Raw genomic sequence first — 15,225 nt, 5'->3', positions numbered from 1 at the left:
TTTCTCTACAGTGCGGTTCATGGCAAGATTGAAGGCGAGTGGAATCTCGTCCATATTGGTAATGTGCTATTCCAGGGGTCCCCAATCCCCGGTCCGTGGGGTCACTTGGTACCGGGCCGCCAAGAAAAAAAAGAAAATATTGTTTTTTTTATTGACGATCAATTAATTCAGGTCAAGACACTCGTCCCGGTCACATGACATGTTTCCCCAGTCGAGCCCGCAAAGCTAGCAAAAATGAGTAAACATTTATTTTGAAAAAGAAAAAAAAAATTGATTCTCTCCCAATTACATCCATAGGTTCAGGTCAAGACGCTCGTCTCGGTCACGTGACATGTCCCCTCAGTCGAGCCTGCGAAGCAAGCAAATACGAGCAAGAAACAGAGATGTTTGGAAAGCTTCGGAAAGGGAAAAAAGCCCAATGAGGAGACTGAAGAAGAAGAGGCTACGACTTCTAAGAAAAGGAAAGCTGCTATTAAATGAACATTTCTGGAGTCCTACTTAAAATATGGATTTATCGCCACAGGTGACTCTGATGTGCCAAGCCCACTCTGCATAATATGTGGCGACAGGCTAGCTAAGGAGGCAATGAAGCCTTCAAAACTGCTTCGGCACATGGAGACCAAGCATCCTGCATTAAAAGACAAACCTTAACCACTGCGGGTGTAATTGTCTCCGATTACGCCTAGATGGGACCGGCTCGTTTCTGAGAAACAAGCTCAGTGCTCCCACTAATTCAATGTAATGGTGAGTTTTATTTTTATTCAACGCTGCGTGTGCGCCGCGCCGCTGACGTCGGACTAGTCGTCAGTTGCAGTTCAAATTACAGTAATCCCTTGCTACATCGCAGGTCGTTTATTGCGGTTTCACTACATCACGGATTTTTTTTTTTTTAAACAAAAAAAAAAATTTAATTTGAAATAAAACTTTTAAATTGAGGAATTATGGCACGAGTGTTGCCCATTGTCAGCAGAAGGCAGGGAGTGTCCACACAATTGCAGTGCATACACTTGTACCTTTTTATAAAAAAAAAAATATAATAAGAGTTCTAAAAACACTATTACCCCTTTGATGCGCAACATATGCACACCCCCTCTAATGCACAACATGGGTCTAAAAAGACCCGCATTCATTTCCAATGGTATTTCATGCTGGCTGAGGTTTTATTTGTTCTATCTTTTATTTTATGATTGAATATTCCAAATGTTCTTTAAATATCTTGTATTTTATCACCACTGATCATTATTTCTATTTTTCTTTTCATACTTTATGAACTAATATAGTTTCTATATTATTACATATGCCATATTTTGCAGGCTGTCTTGGCATACATTGCCGGAACTTGCACCTGCCTACCTCGCTGGGGGTGCCATGTGATCTGTGTCCAGTCACAGAGTCCTGGTCGTCTTGTCAACAAAGCATATAGTGCGGCGGAAATCTTCATATCTCCTCAGCTCCATGGTGGCTTTGTAAAGTGGATTCTGCAGGGGATCCAGAAACAGCTCCCATAAAGCCACATCCCAGATTTTCTCCCCCCCTGCAAGGAGGGACAAATCCAAAAATGCCAAAAATTCATCTTTGTCTACGCTTCTCCAGTCTTTCTCTCTTGCTGTTGCTGTTCGTCGTCCCTCTAAGTTGGTGCATTTTAGAACCTCCACAATGATGTCGTCACTCATGAATATTTCCCAGGTATCTTTTGGTGAAACGGCTGTTGATCCAGGTGTAGGTCCTGGGCAGCTCCTGAGAATGTTATGGCTTCTGGTTCTGCCATGAGTGGGAGGATTCTCATCCCAGTAAGTCTGCCGGACTGGGTCTGAGTTTCCTCTTCAGAAGGCTCCTTTGATAATACCGACGACTCATTTGATGAGTCGTCGGTATTATCAAAGGAGTCTTCTTTGTGAAAAGTACCGTATTTTTCGAACTGAAATTCACTCCGGAATATAGGTCGCATTAGCCATAAAATGCACAATAAAGTGAAAAAAAAAACATATATAAGTCGTTCCGGAGTATAGGTCGCATTTTGAGGGAAATTTATTCGACAAAATCCAACACCAAGAACAGACATGAACGAGCAACAACAGGCTAAACGATAGGTATGCTAACGTGACATAAACACAAACGAAGAGCTGCAAACCGGCCTGACGTAACATTCAGTTATTCAAATAACTATTACATAAATAACACGTTTATCAAACTATCTGTGTCACTTCAATTCATTAAATCCATCGATCGTCCTTTATGGAAACAATGCCACGTATGCGCCGCGCCGCTGTCGTCTAAATATTCCACAGACCCATATAACGATATGTAAAGTATATATCAAATAACTATCATACAAACAACAATATTATCAAACCATCTGTGTCACTCCAAATCTTTAAATCCATCGATCAAATTCCTCGCCCTTTGTCAACAATTCCGCACGTGCGCCGCAGACGTCAGCCTCATCATTATTCCACAGATTAGTATATAACTCTATTGTAGCGTTAACAAAGTACCAGGAAAGACGTGGGTTTGGTAAACAGCTCTTTATTTAACAAAACAAGAGTTCAACGAGCCAACAACTACTGAACTGTAACGATAAAAACATATACAAGTTGCTACACAAAATAAAATATATCAAAAAACTATCATATAAACAATAATATCAAACCATCTGTGTCACTCCAAATCATTAAATCCATCGATCAAATTCCTCGTCCTTTGTCAACAACGCCGCACATGCGCCGCTGACGTCAGCCTCCTCGTTATTACACAGATCTAGTATATAACAATATTGTAGCGTTAACAAAGTACAAGGAAAGACGTGGGTTTGGTAAACGGCTCTTTATTTAACAAAACAAGAGTTCAACAAGCCGACAACTACTGAACTGTAACGATAAAAACATATACAAGTTACTACACGAAATACAATATATCAAATAACTATAACAAATAGTTCACCGCCACGCGGTCCCAAGCACCGGCGTGAACTTCCAGGCGTGTGGCGGCGTGGACTTCCATCCCCGGAGATGGCACTCCCAGCCACGGAAGTGGAAGAGAGCTCCATAGAATAGGACCGGGCGTGCCATGTCCAAGCGCCATCCACTGTACCTGGACAGCCACCCAGCCGAGCGCCGGCCCCCGACTTCCATCCACGGAGGTGAAATAGAGTTCCGTAGAGTAGGAGCGTGTGTAAAAGCCATAATAGTGTTTTAAACCTTCTGTGTCATTCCAAATCATTAAATCCTTCAAACTCTTCGTCCTCCGTGTCACTTACAAACAAAGCCACTAATGATGCCGGTAGTACGTGGGCCCCTTCGTCATCTTCGTCATCCCGTGATCGAAACCTTTGTCCTTTATGTAAACAACCGCCGCGCCTCACACGTCACTTGCAGTTCAAACTACAGTAATCCTTTGCTACATCGCGGTTCATTTATTATTTTTTTTAATTTTGAATTTTTTTTAAAAAAAATCACATATAAATTGCTCCTCAGTATAAGTCGCCGCCTCCACCCAAACTATGAAAAAAAACGCGACTTATAGTCCAAAAATACGGTAGATGAATTCCCAGAAACAAATTCACCCTGTGGCAAATATTCTGGGTCATCATAAGAAACCTCACACTCTAAATTTGGAAAAAATGCCTCCTCATCTTCCTCATCTGCTTCTTCCTGCAGCATTGAAATACTCGGCCATACATGAAATACCATAGAAAATAGATACGGGTTATTTTAGACCCATGTTGCTCATTAGAGGGGTAGTGATACAAAAATGTTATTTGTTCAAAAATGTAAAAATGAAAATAAGGTTGTAGGGTCATCAAAAACTAGTTAATTGAGGAATTCCTTGAGTACCAACCGATGGAATTAATTTTATTGCAAAGATATATAAAATATAAACTCAGCCGGGTCTTTTTAGACCCATGTTGTGCATCAAAGGGTTAAGAGTGTTATACTTTGTTATAGAAAAATTGTTATAATAATAAAAAACAGTTTTAACCCATTAACGCCCAAATGTATGATTTGTGCAATTTCCATCTAAACACTTTCATATGGTGTAAATATTTCATATAAAACAGTTTCTTCCCAATTTTAGAGGATAGAATGAGAGTAGCAGTTGTTTAAAAAAAAAAAAAGTCCCAAATGGGGATCATGGGCAAAAGGGTAATAAAAAAATACTAATTCATTTTCGTCACCTTTCTTATCATTATTTCTAAACTTATGAAGCGAGTACGTGATAATAGGGCTTCTTTCTAATGCAAATTGCAAATTCCTTTATTTATAACCACAAAAAAAGCACAAAATGAATTAGATTACATGAAAAAAACAGCATTCAACGTGTAGCCCAACGTTGCACTTGGAACATTCCTTTCGGACATTTATTTTGCAAACAGCGCACTTCCGTTGTCTTCCACCATCTGTTCGCTGTAGAACATGCCCTGAATTACTTCTTCGAACGTCGTCCAACACACGCCGCTTTGATTGCTTACTGAATGATGGGCGACCTGATTTCTTAGGATCTGACAAAGATGATACTTGCATATATATCCTTACTATTCCACTCTTGAATTCCAGCAAGGGCATTTTTCCGTTTGCCATGCAAAACAGTATGTGTGCATTTATGACTGTCATGTCAATAATGTTCGTGAAAATTGGAAAACACCATTTCTTTCCACGAACTTTGATCCTGTATTTATTGATGAGCCAGTCCATTTTATCCACACCACCCATGTACTTGTTGTAATCAGCGATGCACTTTGGTTGTTCTAACGAGACCTGATCCTTCTTCTGCTTGCTCCATCTTTTCATTTTTTCAGTCGGCTCTACACCCTGGTGATTTGACAACATCTTGACATCGTTGCTGTCTTTCCATACAACAGCAAAAATGTTATTGCTACTGTCATAACTGTAGTCAATAAAGCCCCTTTTTTGCTTTTTCAGGGCTTTTACTCTTTGTTCAGATGCGAGAGGGCACTTGTTGGTACGATTGAGCCTCACTGTACCAGAAGCGGACACATCTTGTTCAGTTAGTAATTTCAAGAGCTCGAACCTTGTGAAGAAATTGTCAAAGAAGAATACATGATCCATGTATTTCAGTAGATAAAACCGAGTTGGAGCCTGTATTACAAAGATGTTCAGGTTCAGTTCCAAATCAAAAACATGATGAAATAATTTATTTTGCGTCATTCCTTCAATTTCCCTTGCTAAGTGAATGATAATGCTGGTAAATTTTGTTACTTTATGAAAAATTGAGGTAATATATCAGTAAGTGACAAAATACATTTTCCTAGGCATTACAATATTCTTCAGAAATCAGAAATCAGAAAACTTACTGCCCATGATCCCCAAATGGGGATTGGCATAAAATACCTATTTACAGCATTACTAACAGTATAATTGAGACTTACTGTAGTATTTTCAGAAGAACATAGTCTATTCTACCACTTACTATGGTATTTTGAATCAGAAATGTTTATAAAGGGGAAAAAGTACGGGTTCGGGTCGCGGGGGCAGCAGCTTTAGGAGGGACTCCCAGACTTCCCTCTCCCCAGCCACTTCATCCAGCTCATCCCGGGGGGATCCCAAGGCGTTCCCAGGCCAGCTGACATAGTCTCTCCAGCGCATCCTGGGTCATCACCGGAGGCATCCTGATGAGATGCCCGAGCCACCTCATCTGGCTCCTCTCAACGTGGAGGAGTAGCGACTCTACTCCGAGTCTCTCCCGGATGACCGAGCTTCTCACCCTATCTCTAAGGGAGAGCCCGGACAGCCTGCGGAGGAAACTCATTTCGGCTGCTTGTATCCGGGATCTCGTTCTTTCGGTCACGACCCATAGCTCGTGATCATAGGTCACGGATTTACACAATTCACGAAAATATACTTTTTATGGAAGAAAACACGGAAATCCGCAGAGCCGCGGAAAATTCTCATCCCTGACAATGGAAAAATGTTTCGTGTCTGTTGAGACCACTTTTCAAGTTGTTTTTGGAAACACTGGACATCGTGTCCTCCTGACCAAAGAGGAAGTGGACCATCCGGACTGTTATCAATGCAAAGTTCAAAAGCCAGCATCTGTGATGGTATGGGGTGCATTAGTGCTTTTGAACTTTGCGTTGATAACAGTCCGGATGGCATGGGTGACTGGACTTCAGTGAAGGCAACATAAATGCTGTAAAGTACATACAGATTTTGGAACAACATATGCTGCCATCCAAGCGACGTCTTTTTCATGGACGGTGCTGCTTATTTCAGCAAGATAATGCCAAGCCATATTCTGCACGTGTTACAACAGCGTGGCTTCGAAGCAAAAGAGTCCAGGTTCTTCCATGGCCCGCTTGCAGTCCAGACTTGTCTCCCATTGAAAATGTGTGGCGCATTATGAAGCGTAAAATACGACATAGAAGACCCCGGACTGTTGAACAACTGAAGCGGTTCATCAAGCAAGAATGGGAGTCTCCTCTCTTCCAAAACGTTAATTGAGTGTTATTAAAAGGAAAGGTGATGTAACAAAGTGGTAAAGAATGCCCTTTCCCAACTTCTACTGCACGTGTTGCAGCCATGAAATTCTAAGTTAATTATTATTTGAAAAATAAAATAAAGTTTATGAGTTTGAGCATTAAATATGTTGTCTTTGTAATGTATTCAATTGAATATTGTCACAACACGTCACCATAGTTACCATGGTTTCTTTTCGCGTCGCCCCTCCCCTCCTGTGTTCAATCAATGTAATCACAGTCACCTGCCTCTTGTTACCTGTCTTGTATTTAAGTCCTGTCTGCTCCTCACTTCCGTCGGACCGTTGATGTCTTGTTTCTTGGTTCCTGTCTTTGTCAGTTCTGTTTCAGTTGGCCAGTCTGTCGGTCGGTCTGTTAAGTTATGTTAGTTTGCCGGTTCTGTTGGTCTTGTTCTCCTCATTCTCCCTTCCAACTACCTTTTCCCTCAATAAACCCTGGTCCAAGCTGCATTTGGTCGCCCTGCTCCATTCCGATCCGTGACAGAACGATCCGACCATCACAGCGACCACCCCTGGACCAATCTCCTCCACCAGCTCCCGCCGCGACGCCCGATCCAGTCCGTCGTCCGAGCTTGTTCCAGCGCCACGGGCTCCGCAGCCGCAGTCGGACTTTGCTCCAGCGAATCGGACCCGCGGAACGCCATCGGAGTTCCTCCCGACGCCATCGGCGCCATTGGCTCCGCGGCTGCCATCAGACTTCGCTCCAGCGACACCAGACCCGCGGCCGCCATCAGACTCGCGGTCTCACCCCAGCGTTGCCGGACCCGCAGCCATCGCCGGACTTCGAGCCAGCTGTGCCGGACCCGCAATCATCCCTGACAACGCTCCCACTGCTGCGGCGCATGGTGGCTCTTGCTGCTCCGCACAGCTCTGCTTTCCGAATGCCGCCGATCGCGGTCTGGACTCTCCGAATGCCGCCGATTGCGGTTCTGGCTCCCCGAATGCCGCTGATTGCGGCTCTGACTTCCAAATGACGCCGATTGCGGCTCTGACTTCCTGTATGCCGCCGAATGCGGTTCAGACTCTCCGTTTGCCGCGGAGCGCGGTTACGTTCCCCAAGCTTCTGCCGAGTGCGGTTCTGTTCCCCGAGTGTCCGCCGAGTGCAGTTCTGTTCCCCGAGTTTCCGCCAAGCGCGGTTCTGTTCCCCGAGTTTCCGCCGAGCGCGGTGCTGTTCACAGAGTTTCCGCCAAGCGTGGTTTCGTTCCCCGAGTTTTCGCCGAGCGAGGTTCCGTTACCCGAGTTTCCGCCGAACGCGGTTCTGTTCCTCGAGTTTCCGCCGAGTGCGGTTCTGTTCCCGGAGTTTCCGCCGAGCGCGGTTCTGTGCACCCATGTGCCGCGGAGAGCGGTTCGGACTTTGCCACAGATCAGTGGGGTCATTTGTAATGGAGCGCTTCTCCCCTCCCGCTCAGCACGTGGGGGTTTGTTTTTTTGGGACATAATTTTTGGGAGCTTAATTTTGTCATATCGCGCACCGCAGAATGCGCAACTGTAGCGCGCTGCCAACCGCGCAACTGCACCGCGCTGGTTGCATTATTGTGACAGAGCGGTCGCTAAAATTTAGAAAATATATTTAAAGTCCCAATGGACTTTCCAAAATTTAAGTGGACCTCAGTGCGCAGGGAGCTTAACTTGGTCCAATCGCGCAACCGCAGCGCGCCGGGCGCTCACTGTTGCATTGCTTTAGAAGCGTCTTCGTATTTTAGGATGGGTTTATTGCTCCCAATTGCTTCGTTTGGAGGCATGATTAGAGTTGATGCTATCCTCAGAGTAATGAAAATGTAATAACGTACGGAGTCAGTTGGCATGCAGGTTCTCTCGGCTCATCTCGAATTTCGACCAACATCCGAAGCAAAAAAATCTCGAATTTTTTGCTCGAATACCGATTTGTTCAAGAACCGGGACATTTGGAAACCGAGACTCCACTGTATTTTGTTTTTATTTCCATTTTACACAATTTCCCAACTTCAACCGAATCCGGTTTGTATTTTTATAAACTTAGACAAAGATTAACTTTAACCATAACCTTTGGGCTCCTGGAAAATGAAACGACCCATTTAGTCTGAAAATAGCTGGCTAAAAATATGTAGACTGTTTTCACAGTACATGTAGTAGATCATAACCTAAAATGATTATAACAATAAGTACAAATCAACATTATGTAGCAAATAGATATGAGTGGGCATACTTAGCCACGGATGCTGGTGGGACAGAGGCTGAAGTGGAGATAGAATTCACATTCTGGATGTCAGTCACACCTGATGTGTGAGAGGACTCCTGAGTTCGTGGCACAGTTCCCATACGATACCAGATACCCATGTTGTTTAGCTCTCTGTAAAATAAAAAATAATGGTTACGCATTGATGAACAAAGAAAAATTAAACCAAAAAGTATGGACCATTAGGATTTTTTTTTCACAACAGCTTTTGAAAAATGTTTTGTGTGAAAATATGATACTTCACACCTTTACAAAACCAGAGAGCCTGCTCGCCTGACCAGTTTATCCAGTCTGGAAGCATCCTTCATGGATGTGTTAGAAGAGGACACTAGTAACCGCAGACTGGTAGAATACCTTCAACAGCTTCAACAACCAGAGCCTCCTCAGGAAGTACATCATGCTCTGAATCTTCCTGTGCAGGTGGGGTGTGCTGACCAGTCTAGTTTACCATCCAGCCACACTACAAGATACGAATCCAGCGCCTTGGCACCCTCCAGTAGTACTGGCCTAGGCTTTGTTCTGAACTTTTCAAAGTCTATGACCAGCTCCTTTGTCTTGGAGATGTTGAGTTCCAAATCGGTGGTGTGGTATCAGGCGGAAAAAGCCCCCACCAGACTCCTGAACTCCTCCTCATTGTCATCCGTAATACACCCCACAATGGCTGTGTCATCCACATACTTCTGTATGTGACAGCTCAGAGTTGTAACTGAAGTCCACAGTGTATAGGATGAAGAATACAGGGGCCAGAACCGTGTCCTGGGGTTGGGGCAGAGCTGCTGACCACAGTGTCAGAGATGCTGTCTCTCAGCCTGACGTACTGCGGCCTGCCTGTGAGATAGTCAGAGACCCATTCCACCAAGCAAGAGGTTCACTCCCATCCTATTCAGTTTTTCTTACCGAGCAGGCTAGGGGGTGGGGCTAAAAGGCACTCGAGAAGTCCAGGAAGAGGATCCTTGCCGTCACCCTTGTCCATGTGGGAGTGGACTCGGTGCAGCAAGTAGAGGGCGGCACCATAACCGCCACAACTGGCTGGTACACAAACTGCAGGAGATCCTGGGCATGTTGCACTTGAGGTCTGAGAAGATTGAGGAAGATTCTCTCCAACGTCTTCATCAGGTGCTAGGTAAGCACCTTTGGACGGAAGTCACTGGGTCATTTTTTTAGAGACCGGTGTGATGCAAGACCTCTTCCACAAGGTAGACATTCTCTCTAGTCACAGGCTGAGGTTGAAGACCCGTTGCAGTGGCTCCCCCAGTTTTGCAGCGCAGGTTTTAGGCTGTCTTGGACACACCTCATCCGGGCCTGCTGCCTTCCTGGAATGAAGTTTCCTCAGCTGTCCTCTGGTCAGCAGTGATGTATGACAGGGGATATGCCAAGATGGGCTGACAGGGGGAGGCTGTGTTGTCCGGAGGAGATGAGTTGTTGGGGGGGAAGGGGAGATGGTCGCGGCAGAGGCGGGAGAGTCAAGGGCAGGTCAAACCTGTTAAAAACTATGTTAAGTTCACTTACCTGCTCCATGGACACGTCAACGTCCCTGGACTTAATGTTGTAGCCCATCATGGTCCTCACATCGTCCCAGACGGCTCTCATGTCATTGTCCATCAGCTTCTGTTCCACCTTTCTCCTGTGTCTGTCCTGTGGCGTCTTTGGCCACCCTCCCACAGTTTTTTACCTCCCACTGCAATGCCTTCATGGCCTCCATATCCCTGTTCCTGAAGGCAGCCTTCTTCCTGTTCAGGACAGCCTTTACTTCCCACGTCACCCAGTGCTTATTATTCGGATATTAGAAGACTGTCACAACAGAAGAGACCACGTCAGTGCAGAAGTTCAAATAGTCCGTCAGAAAGTGTCAGCGACTCAATGTCCTCACCTTGCGGATCAAGCAGCACATTCCAGTCAGTGGAGTCAAAGCAGTCAGTCAATCCACTTTCTATCGCAAGGGACCACCTCCTGATGGTGTAGGTTGTAACCAGTTGCTTTCGGACTCGTGGGGCATACTTAGGCTGCAGGTGAACCAGGTTGTGGTGCGACTTCCTCAGTTGGGGTAAGGGTTACATTAGCTTACAGGAGGTCAATAGTCCTGTTGTTTCTCATAGGACAGTCAAGAGCCTGATGAAAAACGGGCAAAGTATCGTCCAAGGGAGAATGGCGTGTCTGAAGCCTGGCCGCGACATCGTGACTCAGCTCGTTCAGCTGATAATATGGCCGCAAGCTAACAGCTCGAGGTCCCGGCAGCACATCACAGTCCTTACTAAGACATGTCCAGAGTTACATTAATGCTGGTTCACAAATATGATCAGACCCCCCACCTTTCTGCTTCTCACTAGCTTTAGCTCTCACCGTAGTGAATCCCCACAGGTCCATGTTAGCATCAAGTATGAGGCGATTCAACCACGTTTCTGTAACAATAAAAAGCTGCATTCCCGATAAACCCGCTGGTTGGTCAGTGCAGACATCTCGTCAATCTTAACAGACAGCGAGTTCATATTCCCCACAATTATGCAGGGAATCAATGATTTATCGTGTCTCTGATTCTACGTTAGGCTAGCCTTAAGCTTAGAAATGAAAATTGCAACAATATACTGACTTTTATCAAAGGAAGTGAACACATCATTAGTGAATTTCAGGAGGGCTGTGGTCAGTGTTCCCTCTAAGCTGCGCAGCTGCGTAATTGCGCACTGCTCGTGCAGTCTCTGCGCACAAGTAAATCCATGCTGGACACAAAATAATTCAGCATAAACTGATTGAGTAATATCTAATGTTTGACGTAATCTAATCTAATCACATTTTAAATTGATTAATATTTTCTCCGTAATTTTAACTCCATGACTGCAACTGCGCTATCTGAGTTACTGTCGCCAGCAACCGCCATGTTTCCCCGCATACAGCGGCTCTATTGATAATCTTACAAATGAATTCAATGCGACATTATTAAAAGCCATCGACTCTGTGGCGCCGCTACGTCTGAAAACTTGCCGTAGATGGCCAACTCCGTGGTTCACAGATGAAACACGTACGCTCAAACAATTACGTAGAAAGCATGAGCGCAGATGGCGTTTAACAAAACTTGAGGTTTTCCATCAGGCATGGAAGGACAGCCTCCTGAAATATAAAGATGCGCTTTTCTAAGCAAAAACTTCGCAAGTCATTAATCTCAATAAAAACAATCCTAAATACCTATTTGATACAGTGGCAAAGCTAACTCTGCGCCAGCCGACCCCCGATACCTCCTTCCACTCAGCTTTCGAGTTTATGAAATTTTTTGCTCAAAAGATTGAGTCCATTGGGGACGAGATCAAGAATACCATTCCAATCGCTCCGCCGGTTACTAATATTCTTAATGTGTTTTTGAAAGGACGTTTGGTCAAATATTACCCCGAGATTAGTTACCGTATCACTCTGAGTGATAGTACGGTTATCTATAGTTATAGTGGTTTCCTTAAATGTGTTGATAACGAGTAGGACCAATTATCAACATCTCAGTTTTATCTGGGTTAAGACGAAGGAAGTTGAGAGACATCCATTGGTTGATCTCCGCAAGGCACGCCTCGAGAATACAACAGTCCCGTGGATCTGTCATCGATAACGGCACATATAATTGGGTGTCACCCGCGTAGCATTGAAAGCTAATATTATATTTACGTATTATATCCCCAAGCGGAATCATATAAATATTAAATAAAATCGGTCCGAGTACCGATCCCTGTGGGACACCACACGTAACATTATAAAGCTCAGAGGACGTATTGCCATGGACCACTCGGTGCGTCCTGTCTGATAGGTAGCAATTGAACCAGCTTAGTGCTGACCCTGAGATACCAACACAACTTTTAAGACGCCCTAATAAAATATCGAAGTCTACAGTGTCAAAGGCAGCACTAAGATCGAGTAGTAACAATACAGACGACGTATTTGAATCCATAGCTATGAGGAGATCATTAGTCACTTTAGCAAGTGCTGTCTCTGTAGAATGATTAGCTCTAAAACCAGACTGAAAAGAGGCATATCGAGTATTAGCGACCATGTAATCAATAAGCTGCTGCGCTACTACTTTTTCGAGAAGTTTTGCTATGAATGGGAGGTTTGAAACTGGCCTATAATTACTGAGACAGTCCGGGTCAAGATTTGCTCGCTTAAGTAGCGGTTTAATAATAGCGGTTTTAAAGGCTGTTGGCACTATCCCAGAGGAAACAGACAGATTGATTATATTTAAGACGGACGGTCCTAAAATTGGAAATAATTCTTTAAGTAGTTTGGCTGGAAGCGGGTCGAGTAAACATGTTGTTTGTTTAGCCGTACTAACCAATTTTGTAAGCATTTCAAGGGACACACTTTTAAAATTTGAGAGGGTTATTGCATGATCCCCAGCGCTAGTAACCGGCGGAGCGATTGGAATGGTATTCTTGATCTCGTCCCTAATGGACTCAATCTTTTGAGCAAAAAATTTCATAAACTCGTCAGCTGAGTGGAAGGAGCTATCGGGGGTCGGCTGGCGCAGAGTTAGCTTTGCCACTGTATCAAATAGGTATTTAGGATTGTTTTTATTAAGATTAATGACTTGCGAAAAATAACGAGTTTTTGCTAAAATAAGCGCATCTTTATATTTCAGGAGGCTGTCCTTCCATGCCTGATGGAAAACCTCAAGTTTGGTTAAACGCCATCTGCGCTCATGCTTTCTACATAATTGTTTAAACGTACGTGTTTCATCTGTGGCCACGGAGTTGGCCATCTACGGCGAGTTTTCAGACGTAGCGGTGCCACAGAGTTGATGGCTTTTAATAATGTCGCATTGAATTCACTTGTAAGATTATCAATAGAGCCGCTGTATGCGGGAAACATGGCGGTTGCCGGCGACAGTAACTCAGCGCAGTTGCAGTCATGGAGCTAAAATTACGGCTGCTATAATTCTGATTGCTCTCTTGTCTTTGACAAGGAACTAAAATTTCAAATTTTATTAAGAAATGATCAGACAGAACAGTAGTGTATGGCAGTACTGCTATATTTGAGGTTGCTAGTACCTGGATAATACCAGATCTAAGGTATTTCCATTCTTATGCGTTGCTGCCTGTACAGCTTGCGTAAAACCAAACGTATCGATTAAAGTTTGAAATGCCTAAGTCAGTGGTTCTGACGGTGAATTCATGTGGATGTTGAAATCACCCATGATAACTATATTATCTGCATTTGTCACTAGATCAGCCACAAATTCTGAAAATTCATCCAGGAAGCCAGAGTAAGCCCCGGGTGGGCGGTAAATAACAACAAGATAGAATGACGGTAACGCAGTGGATCGCACAATGAGAACTTCAAATGTTTTAAATACGTGAATTGAGCGAGGCCTAAATCTAAGCTCAGAATTTGAGATGAGGGCGACACCCCCACCCTTTTTTCGAGGACGTGCCACATGCGAGCTCACAAAATTTGGAGGCGAGGCCTCGTTAAGTGGCAGCAGTTCATTAGGTTTTAACCAGGTCTCGCAAAGACCAAAAACGTTTAGATTATGTTCCGTGATAAGGTCATTAACGAGAACTGCTTTCGTATGAAGTGATCTAATATTCATAAAACCGAATTTAAGTGTAATCGGTTGATCAGGGTGCGTATCTATCGAAGGATTTTTAAACGGGATGCGAGTAAAATTGTGTTCTCTAGGCCTAATATCACCTCTCAAAAGTTTATTAGGGCGGTGGGATGAAACGACCGTGGGAATTTGATGATGAATATTTGTTACACATGTGAAGTTATCTAAAACAGGCACCGTTTCATCAGCAAGACCGGTCGGGACGGAGTGATTGGATTTGTCTACTACCCCAGTAGAAAGTGTGTTTATGTGTACTGCAGCACTATTTAAACTGTCGCGCTCTAGTCTACACGAGGAGCTATGTGTATGCTGAAAGTCTAGCCTGCTAGTCAACACACCCTTCCCAAAATGGCACTGTCAAAAAAAAAGAAAAGTGGACACGGAGTGCAGAGTTTAAGGAAAAATGGACTGAGCATTATTTATTCACAGAAGTTACTCTGTGCATTTCTCTTGTATCACAGCTGTTCGTCCGGAGGCACCGGACCGTCCCGATAATGATTTGAAAAAATATAAATACAACATAACAGATTTTTCTGCGAGAGTTTGAGAGGTTTCAGGTATTCGGTGAACTTGAGAACAAATTTGGCTTTTTTCGCTTGCCATTTACAGTGAAGCCTTCTGATATGCCAGCTGACATTCAACTCGAGCTTATTGACTTGCAGTGCGATTCCGCTATGAAGGATAAATTTGGGTCCGTGGGACTGGATACGTTTTATCAATATCTCGTGCCAGGTTACCCCGAATTAACAGCCATGGCTGCAAACGTTCTATCCATGTTTGGGACTACTTATCTTTGTGAACAGGTTTTCTCCGTAATGAACAATAATAAAACAAAGCAGCGCTCAAGGTTAACAAATAAACACTTGAATGATATTGTTAAATGTGCTGCTACTCAGGATTTGACACCCATTATTGATACACTTGTGAAGGCAAAAAGATC

At 44.0% G+C, this 15,225-nt stretch overlaps 1 protein-coding gene across 9 annotated transcripts in view; it reads right to left on the bottom strand.

Annotated features, from left to right (window-relative positions):
• mvb12ba (multivesicular body subunit 12Ba) overlaps positions 1 to 15,225 on the bottom strand; it is an 89,874-nt gene that overhangs the window by 14,903 nt on the left and 59,746 nt on the right. For 8 of the 9 annotated variants that reach the window (XM_049738669.2, XM_049738662.2, XM_049738661.2 and 5 more), the window contains one exon: positions 8,678 to 8,821. The exons of the other annotated variant lie outside the window; for it this stretch is intronic. In XM_049738669.2, coding sequence (XP_049594626.1) covers positions 8,678 to 8,821 — 144 coding nt within the window. The remainder of the gene's footprint in view (positions 1 to 8,677; positions 8,822 to 15,225) is intronic. 9 annotated transcript variants of the gene reach the window in all.

Source organism: Syngnathus scovelli, chromosome 13 (genome assembly GCF_024217435.2).
Source record: "Syngnathus scovelli strain Florida chromosome 13, RoL_Ssco_1.2, whole genome shotgun sequence".
NCBI lineage: Eukaryota > Metazoa > Chordata > Actinopteri > Syngnathiformes > Syngnathidae > Syngnathus > Syngnathus scovelli.
This window is presented reverse-complemented; position numbering and strand designations above follow the sequence as displayed.